Raw genomic sequence first — 14,857 nt, forward strand, 5'->3', positions numbered from 1 at the left:
TTTTTTTTTTTTTTTTTTTTTTTAAGTAAAAGCGTTAAGAGGGAGCTATATACCCAAACATCTATCTTTTCTTCCAACTGGCCCGTTATGGAGGTTCAGCAACAAGACAAAATGTGGCACCAAGCAAGTGCTCCAGCTAATACATAGTAATTAATTCCTACCCTAGGGCTTTTTTGTGTAAGTGCCATCATTTTTACAGGGTGAGTCAAAGCAGTCACAAAAAAAAAAAAAAAAAAAAAGCCATTGCATGTGGTGCTAGATATAGAAATGTCAGCTACATGGCCCTATGCTCTCACTTGCATGACAGGAGGAGACTCGCTCAGACAGGACAAATGGCTTTTCTGCTGTAAGAAGATAAGATGAAAAAAATTGCAAAGTGGCTCTGACAAACTTATTCTTATCTTAACTCTTGGAAAACTGAGGCTAAGAATGTGGTCTTGCTGCTCGACACTGAGAGCTGCAAACAAGTAAACACAGCTTCAGTCTCTACTCCTATCCCCTGACCCACCCTCAGTGGAGACAGATTTCCTTCCCAGTTTAGTCTCCCTCCTCTGTCCCCTCATCTCTTTCCCTGAATACAAGGTCTCTCCCACCTTGTCTACCCACCCCAAGAGCCCACAGCAACCTCCCCACTAAGTAGCAGACCCCTCCACAGGCTCACCTCATCTCCTACTCCTCACCTGCCTTGCTTCTGCCAGCAGCCCCAATTCCCTGCTGATCAGCACTTCTCCAGGTGGTTTTTCCTCTGAATGCCAACCATGATTTTCTCCCCCATGATCTCCCTAGCTAGTTCCAGGCCAAAGGAGAGGTTGGGAACTGGAAGGACAGGGAGGGGATTATATTAGGGGAGGGGAAGCTGGGGCATGAAGGGGACTTCCAATAGTGGAGAGGTGGAGTATTTTGGGGCTCCTATGTTATAACTTCTCATGTCTTCCAGCAGTCAAACTCCCTCCCTCTTCCCTGGAACACCACCCATGATTAGCCCCTGAAAATCCCAGGAAATGAGCTTTCTCGGAATTAGCCAGATTCCAATAAACAAAAGATGCCCTAAAAGGGCAGTTTTTTCTATATTGTAAACCAGATGCCCAAAAAGGATGTACATCACTGTACATAAAGGCTAAGTTACAGGAACAGTGTAAATAATATGCAAATAGTTGGGCTGGGATCTTAGACTTCTCAGATGAGAGATTTCTTCTTCGCTAATCATTCATAACTTCTGCAGGGACATGATGATGAGAGCTGGCAATAGTATAAAAACTGCTCTTCCTTTCATTGTTGTGACGTGCACAGAAGAGCTGCTTTCCTTTATCCTAAATAAAGTGAAGAATCGACTGGAAAATACACCAGGCCCTATGGAATGCTCCAATCCCCACTGACAAACATGCTCCTAACCTTGCTGATATCTTAGTCAAATCTTTACTTAAGAATTTTGTAAACTGTGTGTTCTGATACCATTAGCCCTTGATATACATGAATTCGTAGGAATGCTTATTTTCCTGATACAACTTTATCTGTCGATTCAGTCAAACCACTACAATTATTAATTAAATGGAATTTTGCTCCACTCCTCTTCTTTTCTTTCCAATATAACTTAAGTCCTTTGTGTAGTAGTACATGGTGATAAGGTACACAGCTCCTTCACTGCAACAAAAAGAGAGCAAAGCGGAACCTGGTATTTCTTGTTAGTTAATTAGTGTCACACTATAAAGTCAGTCAGCGGTTCAGGGTTTCCACTGGGGACCAAGAAGAAAAAGAGCATGGTACATTTTAAAGCATCAACAATGTGACCACATTCAAAGATACTGCAAATCTTTACCTTGACCACAATCAGCCTAATCTTGGCTTTCTGATTCGTGTGCAAACTTCTCGGATGGCTATGTACAAAATGTAATGTTGTGCGATTCAGGCTGAGGCCTGCAATTTGGCACTTACGTTTCACATTTAATAGTCTTCTGGATTGTTAATAAGAACACACTGCAACATTCACAATAATCAGCATGGCCGTTTCACACTATGAATGGGAATTCCTCTCAACCAAGGTCTTTTCCTATTTTTAAGAGAACATATTGAGGGATTTGTTTGTATGTTTCTTCATGAATAGAATTATTTGCATGAGTTTCAGCTCGTTCTGTTTAATGACTCCCCAACCACTCCTCCAGGTCAAAGCCTTTGAAACAGAGATCTTTCACCATGCAGTTCTTGCTGAAATGTCAACATGATATTGGGACACTGGCTTTTCAGTGCCATCATGGTTTCCAGCCACTACTTGGTTTTGCTTCTCTGCTTTTTGCTGCTGCTTCCTCTTTTGCCAGCTGCAGGTATGTCCCAGAAACTGCTGTAATGATTATTATTGTATTGTTAGTCAAATGATTTTCTTGTGAAGAGTGCTGGATCGTCCACAGCAATGGCTGTACATAAAGATTACTAATGAATGTATTCAAGTCTGCACAGTGTTGTAATGTGCTCATTGTTTTGACTGGCGATTGTGTTCATGCACTTATTGTGTCAATTGGGAAAAATTGTTTCTAGGCTCATATGTGTAAGTTATCTCATCATACAGAAAGCTACAGACCATCAACTACCTGCCTACTAGATGAAACCAGCAGGAATTCAAGCCTATATGTGGTATTTTAAAAGCAGAGAATCAATGATCAGTCGTTCTCATTCAATACACAAGAATTTACAAAGGGGATATTACAAACAATGTAGTATAATATGAGGGTGAACCAAGGCAACTGAAAATTCAGTCTTTAATATGTGCCTCAAAATCAGCTCCCAGGGAACCAAAGGGCACTAGTGATCATAGAGCTCAGACTATCCACAGACTGACACTCTTCAGCAATGGTGATCAAACATTTTAGAAAAAATAAAAAAAAGAAAATTCTCGATGATTCCAATACTTCTCCATAGTATAGAGAAAGAGGTGTGCGTGCGCGCGCCCTTAGATAGATAGGTATTCCTTTACTTTAATAAATTAACAAGGACAAATGCAGTAAGAAATGCAAAGAATTTAAAAATAACAATACTCAACATACTGAAAGGATAAAACCTGACGTGAACATAAGCAAAAGACATTGTGCTGTGTGTAATGCAGCAAATACTATACAGAAGGTAATTATCGTGGTAGGGGATCTATAGTAATCCCTATTTTATTTATTTTTTTGAAAAATGATTTTTTTAAATGAATGTATATTTCTATGATGTTAATGCTGATGTGGAGGCTGGTAGACCAGGAGACTGAAGTCCCCTATTATAAGTATCATGACCAGTGCAAACTTCCCCACCCCATCCCATCAGTGTGGCTCGGCACTGCCCTGCAGAGATATCTCCAAGTGCAAGACAGTTCATTCTCCATTAGGAATTATCTTGGCGAGGGAATGGATTGGAAGTACTCTGCTCAAGCTCCATCCTCTATCCCCAACTTTGCCCACCATCCCAGAGTAGTTGCATGTTTTTGCCAAAATGCTCAGAAGTGGAATAGTGAGCAATATTGTCATTTAAATTGTCGTCATTAGGCTTCAGAAGTAATGTTTAATTAATATGTGGTAGAACATTGTACACCTCACAGACTGACTGATTTTAGAGTCTACTGTGTAGAGATTCAGAAATACACTGAGCTGCATTATTTATTATCAGTTATCATTATATATCAATTTAGTATTTGTTTAACAGTAGTGCCTAAAGGCACCAGTCAGGACTGGGTTTCCACTACACCACAACCATAACTCTTTTTAAAAAGAAAGTTCACATTATTCACAAACTGGTGTAGACAAGAGATGTGCTATCTTGCGTACCACTCCAGTCCGACTTCTGCTCTCCTTGCCCATTAACCCTGGCTGAGACTGCCAGGAAGAGTGCCACGTGGTACTGGTTTGCTGAGTTTAGAAGCCACATACAAGCTCCTCTAGCTGGTGCAAAGGCATGGCAATGAATGGCTCAGAACGGAAACTGACCCTGCTCTCCTTTACTGGCAAAGGTATTGCCGTGGCCCAGAGTCTTTTCAGAAGAAAAGTAAGTGGGAATAAATTAGAGCAGTTGTTCTCAAACTATGCTTTATGGACCATTAGTGGCCCATGGACTCCATCCAGCTAGGCCAAAGAAGGTAAGAGTAGATAAAAGTAGTGGGGGAATGGAGTGGGGGTAGTGGTGGAGGGGATTGGGAGTCTGGAAAAGTTGTGATCCATCCAAAGATCTTTATCTTACCAAGTGAGTTTATATGGAAAATATAGTAAAACACAAGGGTAGGCAGATAAATTGGGTAAATATGAGAGGCTACATGCCACTTGTCTAATTCTCAGCAGTGTTGCTGTTTGGCTGCCAGAACTAAAGGAAATCCTGTCCTACTTTTGTTTAAACCTACCAAGTGGTGCATGGTAAGTCTTCATGGATTATTTGGATGAAGAACTGCTATAATTCTAGAATCACTACCATTTTCTCGAAAGCTTTGGCCTACATAAAAATCTAGGATCTGTCACTTTACCTCATGTGCAGCAGGGTAGGTAAATAATGTCTCTACAAGATTGTGCAATGTTGCACAATGGAATGTGCTTGGCCTGGCCTGGCCTGCTCTAAACATTGTTGCAAACAGCCCAAATTTAAAAAAGTAAAGGAAGCTGAAATCTCATTGGCTTACACTAGAACTTCAGAGTTACAAACACCTCAGGAATGAAGGTTGTTCGTAACTCTGAACAAAATGTGATGGTTCTTCTTTCAAACGTTTACAATTGAACATTGACTTAATACAGTTTTGAAACTTTACCATGCAGAAGAAAAATGCTGTTTTCCCTTTATTTTTTTAGTAGCTTACATTTAACACAGTACTGTACGGTATTTACTGGGGGGGGGGGGGGGGGTTGTTGTTGTTCTCTGCTGCTGCCTGATTGCGTACTTCCGGTTCCAAACAAGGTGTGTGGTTGACTGGTCAGTTCGTAACTCTGAAGTTCTACAGTACTTTATTTCTGGAGAGAGAAAATGTGTATGCAGAGTTCCAATTACTTCAATTTTTCAGTCTTCTTAAAGCAGGAGCAGGCAAACAGCTTGCTGAAAAGACAAAGAAGAGCGAATAGCCTCTTTGAAGAGTTAAAAATAGGATCGCTACAACGGGAGTGCTTTGAAGAAGTGTGTTCATATGAAGAAGCCAGAGAAATCTTCCAAGATGTTAAAAGGACAGTAAGTAAGGGGTAGCACTGGCTCAGGGGTCTTCTGTTGGCCTGATTTTTGTCTTGCATCTTCCCATCTTATTAGTAGAAAAATAAATGGATTTTGATCCTTAAGCCCTGAGAGCTGAAAAGTGTCTAATATAGTACTTCTATTACCTCTGTCTTAAAATATACAGAGAGCTGCAAATTAATATTGTGTTAAATTTTAGGCATGTTCTCTAAGTAGCCACAACTTTATTCACCCTTCAACTATCCATGTGCTATACCTCTATAATTTGTTATGGTATTAGACAATGTACTTATCCTTTGTACATGAAATGATGCATAATATTGTCTGGCTAATTCCTTATGCCCTTTTTTCCTCTTTCTTCCAGATGGAATTCTGGCAGAATTATGTTGGTATGAGAATTTCGTGTGTTCTAATAATTACTGAAATTGCACCATTGCAATCCTTCCTGTGAGCCTTACTGATACTGTGTGTTTTTCCAGATGCCAATCAGTGTGACTCTAACCCCTGTCAGAATGGTGGGACATGTGTTGACCAATTTCAGGCTTACGTTTGCCTTTGCCCTGAGGAGTATAAGGGCAAAAACTGTGAAAAAGGTCAGGTATTAAATCTTTAAAAAACAAAACACTATGCAAATGCAAGCTGCTCTGATAAATACATTGCTACCAGTCCTTTTTAAAATTAACAAACATTATTACTGGGCATCGTTCTAGCAGAGAAGAGGTTGCTGACACAGTTAAAACTGCTATGTTTCATAAAGCATTCAGCAAACAGGTATTGCAGTCACTCTACATAGTAGCCATATAATCATTAGTGTAGATCTTCTAAGTTCACTTTTTCAACCTCTGTTTGTTTGTCCCACATGGTAGCAGCTCGTGTCTCTGGGGCAGGTACAATTCAAAGTACTGGATAAATAATAATAATTATTCTAAAACACCCATAAATGTTCAGCCATTCAGACTGCTTGAATTACTGACCATTCAGACATGTCTTTTCTCCAGAAGAAAGGTCTGCAGTGGATTATCCTATGGCCTTCCCAGTGCACTGCTGTGGGTGAAAGCAGGGCCGGCTCCAGGCACCAGCTTAACAAGCAGGTGCTTGGGGCGGCCAAGGGAGAGGGGCGGCACCTGCGGCAATTAGGGGGCGGCAGGTCCCTCACTCCCTCTAGGAGCGAAGGACCTGCCGCTGAACTGCCGCCGCCGATCGCGGCTTTTTTTTTTGCTTGGGGCGGCAGAAATGCTGGAGCCGGCCCTGGGTGAAAGGAATACCGTGGTTATGATTTTTAAATAGACATATTTGACAACAGTTACCATATGTTACTGCAGTGATATCCTATTCTAATTATTGTGAGTATTGCTCTATCTCAGATACCATATTGTGGTAACTGTTGACAAATGCTAATTATTTTGAATGGCAATCACTGTCTGATTTTGGTGCATTTTTTGATCTCTTTAATTTGTGCCGGAGTATTTAGTTCCCAGTTCTGTACAACTCTGTCATTAATATTTGCCTACCAGAAGCAGCTTTCTCTATCAATATATCAACATTACTGAGTTGCAGGTCACTCTTGGTCAAAATTTACGAACATAATTAACTCGAGTTAAACACAAGACACCACATTCAGGAACTAATGTGGTCTTTTTACGTATTTAGATCTGATTGACAAACCGACGTGCATTAATGAAAATGGTCACTGTGAACATTATTGCATTGACAGTCCAACCATGATACGACAATGCTTTTGTGCAGAGGGTTACGTACTAGCAAGTGATGAGGTGTCCTGTACTCCCCAAGGTAAGGTTATGCAAAGCAAGTCACTACAGCAACATATTTGATGGGTAACTTCTTTTTACAGTTGTCTCCAGGAGATGTCAATTCTTATCCAATTAACAGATGCTTTATTTCAACATATGAGTCAAGACAGGAATAACCCTAATAAAACCAGTGAGAAATTTGTGCTCTTTTTTACTACTGAATAAGACCAACAAATTTGGGTACTCTTCTCTAGGGAATAGCACTCATCTGAAGAGATAACAAACTACAGCTGGGTTTTTTAAGTCGGGGGGAAATTAATGAGTGCCAAACTCTCTTGGAAAATCCCTACCTAAATTATTTCATTAGTGGAGCAAGGGATTAAATGTATCAAATTGCTCCTTTGAGCACAGGCCTGGGTACCATGTGATTATGTGGCCTCATGAATAACTGCATCTATGCTCTTTTTTTCAAGTTGCTATATAATTATGCTCCAAAACATCAGCTTTTATTTTCAAAATATTAAGGGGGAGATTTTCAAAGCTGAAATGGGAGCCAGGCACCTAACTCCCATTTACTTTCAGAAGGAGTTGGGTGTCTAGCTGCCCTTTATGCGTTGGTAAATTTCCCCCGTAGCTCTTATGACCGCAATGGAAACCTTTAGAGCATGAACTGAGTGTAAACCGCTGCAGTGGTGCGCGCTTGAGTCTACAGAATGCCTGGACCAGTAGTTCTGAGAGGAGTGACTTGCTCCCATTCATCTCACCGGGGTATTGACACTGAAGACTAATGGTAACAATTGAACAATTGGGGTGTCAATATTGGAAATGATTTCACTAAGAAACATCAATCCAATAACGTGCTTCTCCATTCTTGGTGGTTGCAGCAGGTATTGGAGTGGGGCAGTTGGTTTCTGTTTAGGGTTGTTGGGATGAGGACCAAGGAATTCAAGACTCACCACAAACCTCTGACCCAGCCAAAATGGGGAAGAAAATAAAATGTTTCCCTTCCTCAGTGATCAAATCATCAGTTGTCTCCTTGATTCCATAAAATCAAGACCGCCTTCCTTGCCTTCCCATGTAGCAAAAGTTCCTACCCCGATGTCAGACTCTCCAGTTCCCTCTGACAACTTCTACAATGCCATTATGCATTTTCAATACCAAAATCTGCATCACATTTTATTGTTTATAAACTTCATATGCCCCTCAGTATCATAGAATATCAGGGTTGGAAGGGACCTCAGGAGGTCATCTAGTCCAATCCCCTGCTCAAAGCAGAACCAATACCCAGATAGATTTTTGCCCCAGATCCCTAAATGGCCCCCTCAAGGATTGAACTCACAACCCTGGGTTTAGCAGGCCAATGCTCAAACCCCTGAGCTATTCCTCCCCCATTAAACAACTGTGGCTGGCCTGGATCAGCTGACTCAGGGGCGGCTCTGGCTATATGGTGTAGCCGTTCAGGCTAGGGCTGAAGTCCCAGAGTCTCGGCTGCAGCCCAAGCCCGAACAACTCCACAGCAATTTTATAGCCCAGCAGCCTGATCTCCAGTGAGTCTGAGTCAGCTGACCCGGACCAGTCCCAAGTGTTTAATTGCTGTGTAAATGAGGCCTTGGTGACATTACCCTGCCTGAATGATTAGAGTTAGATGAAAAGGGGTTGTTAAAGGAAGTAGGCAGGAAAGGTAAAACAATGGCCTAGAAGATGCACCCCAGAAAACACTCAAATACAAGAGCCAGGTTTATGGCCTATCCTGGCTACAGAGATGTTTTACAAAGGCTGAGAATCTGGAAATCAGAAGACACCAATCTGTTAACAGAGCTACCCTACAGAAAGGGAGGGGGAGAAAGGGCTGTCAGGTGCTGCAGGAAGACACAGGCAGACTGAGAGTCAGGGATCTGCAGCAGGCATGCTGTAACACAGTCCCCAAATACAATGGGGAGCACCATGGCTGACTCATGTCTACTTACAACCTTGAGGAGAAGGCCAAGTATAGGTGAGGCAGTTGGGGTGTAGGCCTCTGTTGTTGTAAATCCATTTTTCTGAGTACTGTGCACCTATCGGCAAAATAAATCCTACTTCTTTTGGGGAAGCTGCTTCTGTGGCCCTACTTACAGGTGCCCAAAGGGAAACTCGTGCAGATGCCAAGCCCATAGGATGTGCTAGGTGTCAGGGTTGGCAACCAGAGGGGTGCCACCTGGACACCCAGTCAGGGAGTGATTGGATTGTGGAGTCTCATCCCAAAGAGAAGTGGAGGTACAGGCCTGTCACTTAAAAGGGGAAGTGATGAAGCTACTAGTGGGAGGACGGGGACATCTCTTTCCCCCCCCCCCCTTCCCCCGGCTGCCTTTAGGTGTGTGTAAGTGTGACTCCTTTTCAAGCATATTATGCACTTGACAAAAAGAAGTGTATGACCCAAATTTTCATATGCGGCTGGAGAACGAGCCCACCTCACACCCACCTGTCAGTGGCAACTCCTGTGCTGCAAGGCTGGGCCTGGCTCCCTGCTCTGGGCATTGCAACATGGCACAAAGGGTTACATAGTGTGGTGACCCCATACACTATGTCACAGCACCACTCACTCAAATTTATCCTAGCTGCCCCTCCATCATGATGGAGGGGTGGCTGGGCCAAACCCGAATGGCGCTGTGACCCTGTACGCCAGGTTGTAACACCCATAGTGAGGAACTGGGCCCCACCCCGTGGGCCAAGACCCATCACTGCAGGGTGAGTGCAGTGCGGCCTTGCTCTCCAGCCGCCTCCTCCCCACACCGTCCCCTGTGGCCTCCCTTCTGCTCCGAGATGGGTTTATGGTTGCAGTTCAGGGGCAGAGCGTGTAGCAGGCATGATAATGTGTGAAATTAGCAAGCCACCAGGTATAGCTGAAGGTGGCAACACCAATGACGTATGCCCCACCCTAGCTGCAAAACCTGGCTGTGCCAGTGGAAAGGGGTACACTAGGGGGACTGGAAAAAGGTCTCAGCTGGGTCAGCCTACCCAGGGACTGTGACAACACTGATCATTTGGGGGCAGCACAAATTATATTGAATTTAATGTTCAAATAAATCAATGAGATACTAATTGTGTTATTTATATTCCTATTTAATTCACTAACAACCTAATTTACCTGAGTCTGTCCTGGAATTTCCTGTCTGCTGCTTCAGGGGCCAGAATTGACTTCAGTGGGATCAGGATTTCATCCTCAGAGTGCTGCAGAATCCTGCAGGTTTTAGATGCCACTTGTCACAGAGAACATAGGGCCTTGCTACCTAAGTGGACAGGAGACGGGACTTCTCCATGTGCACCTCAGGAGGTCAGCAGTTTTGGAGCGGGGAGGGACGGGAAGTTTAGTAGCAGCAGATCAGGTGTCATGGAGGATTCAAAGAGAGCCCCTTGTCCTGCCCGCTTTAAAAGATCATCATGAAAAAACCTTGAGGGATTAAAGGGGCACCAAACACACTATATCGATGCCTTTTTCTGAGCCTCCTGTGGTACCTGAGTGCAACTTCTTAACCAATGGGTCTATGTTGTAAGGTAACACCACTTGTGGGCAGTGTCCAGTCAGAAAAAAGCATTTACTCACTGGGTGATTTAAAATACGCTGTGATTAGCAACACCACTAGACTATTGGCTGAATTCTCTGCTGACATGTCTCATAGAGGGAGTTTTCTGGAGTAACCCTAGCAGAGAATTTGGCCCTGTGTGTTTCCAGTGGATTTCATTGTATTTAATCACACTTATTACTGTGATGTATTTGTTATTTTTCACAGTGGAATACCCATGTGGGAAAATACCTGTTTTGGCAAAGCAAAACACAACTCAGCGGGGGAGAATTGTAGGTGGTTATGTCTGTCCTCCAGGTGAATGTCCGTGGCAGGTGAGTCTTCTATTTCATTTTTTGTCATCAACTGAGTCCTTGGGAAAGGTGCTGGATGGACAGTGCTGGATAACAAACCCCTCTGTTCAGCCACAGAACAGCTAGGGCACAGCTAAAGGTAATGCAAGCTCCCCACCCACTGCCACCCTCGGCTGGAGTGACTGCTTTTCCAGGCATGAAATGGCAATTCAGCCTCCTCCATGCCCTGCCCATCCAGTCCTTGGCCTTATTACTGAGATTGCCCACAAGCCTGTTGGCTGTAGTTACTGGGATGTGAACTCTTGGGCAAAATAGGCAGAATCAATAACATATGCTAGCAAAATTGTCCCATGGAAGATTTTTTTCCCTTCACACTTTCCATGTAATTGGTGCGAATGGTCTGTTCAAGCATGAGGGAATAAAATAGAGAGAGAGAGAGAGTAGCAATGCAAAACTCTCCCTAAATTCTGTGTGTAGAGTACCCAAGTTGTCAATTGTCTACTTTGGAGCCAGGCACGAAGTTTCTCTTTCAGCAAATAGGACAATAAAACCCTTTATTTCAGGACTAATAATTTTAGTAATTTAGATCCAAACACATTCCTGTGAAAGATTTAAATTCCGAAAAGGCAAAGCACAAGACATACAAACATTGCCAAGATCTCAGATGCTGACACCTTTACTCTCTCTGTGTACCTTCTTCCATGAGTAGTCTTGACATGATACTTTTGCTTGTAGATTAAGGAGCTACTCAGCATGAGCATTTACAGCCTCCTTATAAATGTGTTTGCATCTGAGGCTGGGATTTTCAAAGAGCCCTAAGGGAGTTAAGTGCTCAACTCCTATTGACTTTCAACAGAAGTTGGATGCCTAGTTCCGGTACCCCCTGAATTACTTTAAGCCTGAGTTACTAAAATGATTAGTCTAAAAACCTAGATCCCCCTGGGCTATGCACATTAGTCCCTGCCTTGAAGATCAAATGGTAACTTCACCAATCAGCAGTTAGGAAAATGATGACTACACATGGTCCTTGCAGGCTAAGTAAGACTAATGTTCTCTGTAAATTCTATAGAATTTCAGGTCAAACAAATTGGTGTAACATAAAAGTTTCTTTTGCATATTTCAGGCTCTGCTAATAGAGAATGAGAAACCAAAGTGTGGGGGTTCCCTGGTGGGACCAAGCTGGGTGGTTACTGCCGCTCACTGCTTAGAGAACACACATCCCGAACAGCTCCAAGTAAAACTGGGTACGTCTTTCGCTTGCCTCACTTTTTCAAACTTTGTGGCCCAAAATTTGTTGTCAGCTTCGCTTGGGTAAATCCAGAGTGATTCCTCCCAAGTCAGTGGAGTTATGCCATATTTACATGGTGTGACTCTGCAAACATTTGGAAGGGTTAAATACAACCAATATCTGTCAAAAACTGATTACAAATACAATGGCCATCTGCTTGCTTACAACAGGAGCAGTTAGCGATTCCTAAATGTCCTCTCGGCCATAATGTAAGTCTCAAAAACCAGAAGTTTTACAAAATGACAGTTCTACGGTTGGGATCAAAGTTGCTGAATTACCCCCATTGTAATGGGGATGGGTGAACAGATTAATTACAGTGCAGAGTGCAAAGGTGTGAATGGCATCTGCCTCTGCACCCTGGAACCCAGCCTTGAGAAGGGTTTGGGGGCAGTGGCAGTCAGGGCCAGTTAGCAGCATGACTCCAGGAGGAACTCTGCCGTCAAGGAGTGGTAGAGGAAAGGTTTTCTCCATGGACAATCAGCGTCAACCCCTCAGTCCCTCCCGTTCTTGACCCACTCCCTCATTAGCCCATGGATCCTTCAAGGTGTGGGGGAAAGTGGGGTACATGCTGTGGAGGTGGCACTCTGATTACTTCTCTCCCACTGCTGGGAAATGCAGATGCCAGTGGAGTTACACTCAGGATGAATTTGGCTCCCAGTGTCTGGTACTTAGGTTATAGATATAACCTTGTCATGGAACCTAGTCTAGTCTTTTCTGTGCTAGAATTTAGTCTTGGAACAGCCAAGCTGGATAGTTCTAATGCAGTAATAGGCCCTCTTGGAGCTGCACCCTTACTCTGCTTGCTTCTGCTGTAATTCTGTCACTGAACCCTATTCCACGTCTTCTGTCAAGGGAGAAAGCTGGAATGAAGGAAGAGGCTCTAGGAGAAACAAGTACTGTCTCTGCTGAACCACAGAAAAGAATGAGCAATGCAGGATTCAGTAGTGGCCATGGAAATGTAGTAAGAAGAGAAGAAATATCAGCTTAGTGATCTCTTTCCATAAGAGCTGTGTGGAGTTAAGGAGCTTACTATTTATGTGAACCTGACGGGTTTAATTCCTTTTCTAGGTGAACACATAATCGATCATGAGGATGAAGGGGAGCAAGAAAGGAAGGTTTCTGAAATCATAATTCATGAAAAATATATTCCACGAACAACTGACCATGACATTGCCTTGCTGCGCCTGGAGGCGCCTGTTAACTTCAGTGATTATGTGGTACCGATATGTTTGCCCGAGAAACAGTTTGCAGTGTCTGAGCTGTCCTCCATTAGGTTCTCCACAGTGAGTGGATGGGGGCGTCTAATAGAAGGAGGTGCTACTGCTGCAGTTCTTATGAGAGTTGATGTTCCACGTGTAAAGACACAAGAGTGTATACGTGAGGCCAACTTAACTATTACAGAGAACATGTTCTGTGCAGGAGACCTCAGTGGGACTAAAGACTCCTGCAAGGGGGACAGCGGCGGACCTCATGCGACAAAGTACAACACCACCTGGTTTCTGACAGGGATTGTCAGCTGGGGGAAGGGGTGTGCTACCAAAGGCACTTACGGGGTTTACACAAGGGTGTCTAAATATCTCGAATGGTTAAACAATCACATGGATTCATAAGCTGCCAGGCTTCCTCTAGTCAGAACGTTTCCAAATTGCAGAGTTGTCTTTGAGTCCCACCTGGGACACTTCCCTGTTTAGCATTTTTCCGGATCTTAAATAAATTACCCACACACTTACATAATGATTTGAAACCAATATCTTTCCTGTTCAGTCACATTACTCATTCACCTGGCTGCATTGTTTGTACATTATTTTAAAAGAGGAATTACTCTGCAGCAACCTTTTTGAAGGTTGTAACATTTATAAATTATATTTCCATAACATTACATCACAGTTGCAAATGCAAAAGTCAAATCTTCATGAGTGATCTGTCCTAAGACTCCAGAACCAAAGAAACGGGAAAAGATTCTTTCCAGGTTTCTAAGTCTTTACTGAGGGCTTAGTTTCATTTTTCTTACATCAAATAATAAAGTAATATTGCTAACAATTATAATATTGACCCATATTTTTGACTGGTACATCTGACTTTAAGGTAACTTTGCTCTGGTATAACATTATTACATTATGAGAACAAAGGGAATTGGAATACTTATTATGCAGCCCCGTACAGCAACAGTGTTCAAACTGTGGCTTTTGTCATTTGTGTGTGTAGAATGATACATTTTAAGGCCAGAACTATGTTCTGACCTCCTGCATAGCACAGGCTATTGCTGGTTGCACGTGCCAATAATTGTTTTCACGTGCAATTGATAGTATATGAAAAATTGTGAATGCACAATGAGAGGCTGCACTGTGGTTTCTTTGAAAATATGTCTCCAAATGTCATTATGAAGACAACATAATATATTAAGGAAGAAAGGTAGATATAATAGATCAGAATTTTAGAAAATAATTTACTCTCCAAATTAATTCAAATCCGTCTGAATAGCAGCACTGTCACAGGGATTGGCTGAAGAACAGTAAATTAATGAAACATGGTAATTCACTGAGATGGGAAGATATTTAGGGGGGTTCTGCAGCGATCCATACTATGTTGGGTCTCATTTTATTTAACATCTTCATTAATGATACAGTATACGGATCATATTCAAAACTGCAGATGCCATTGAATTGGGAAGAGCAGCAAATTCCAGTAAGGACGAAGAGATAATAATGTAAAGGGACCTAGAGAGATTTTTTTAAAATGGAAGAAAATAATGAAGGAATATCCATCTTGGAAAAATGAAAACTAATATATCTGGAG

The 14,857-nt window shown here is 42.6% G+C and overlaps 1 protein-coding gene across 1 annotated transcript; it reads left to right on the forward strand.

Moving 5' to 3' along the window:
* Window positions 1-2,181: 2,181 nt before the first annotated feature.
* F7 (coagulation factor VII) lies at window positions 2,182-14,107 on the forward strand. Its single transcript, XM_024219548.3, has 8 exons — window positions 2,182-2,318; window positions 5,009-5,169; window positions 5,534-5,558; window positions 5,649-5,762; window positions 6,820-6,960; window positions 10,688-10,794; window positions 11,897-12,017; window positions 13,130-14,107. The coding sequence occupies exons 1-8, from the start codon at window positions 2,216-2,218 to the stop codon at window positions 13,669-13,671; spliced, it is 1,314 nt and encodes a 437-aa protein (XP_024075316.2). The 5' UTR covers window positions 2,182-2,215; the 3' UTR covers window positions 13,672-14,107.
* Window positions 14,108-14,857: the final 750 nt, after the last annotated feature.

The sequence above is a fragment of the Terrapene carolina genome, unplaced genomic scaffold (genome assembly GCF_002925995.2).
Source record: "Terrapene carolina triunguis isolate 2854851 unplaced genomic scaffold, T_m_triunguis-2.0 Scaffold21, whole genome shotgun sequence".
Classification (NCBI taxonomy): Eukaryota; Metazoa; Chordata; order Testudines; family Emydidae; genus Terrapene; species Terrapene triunguis.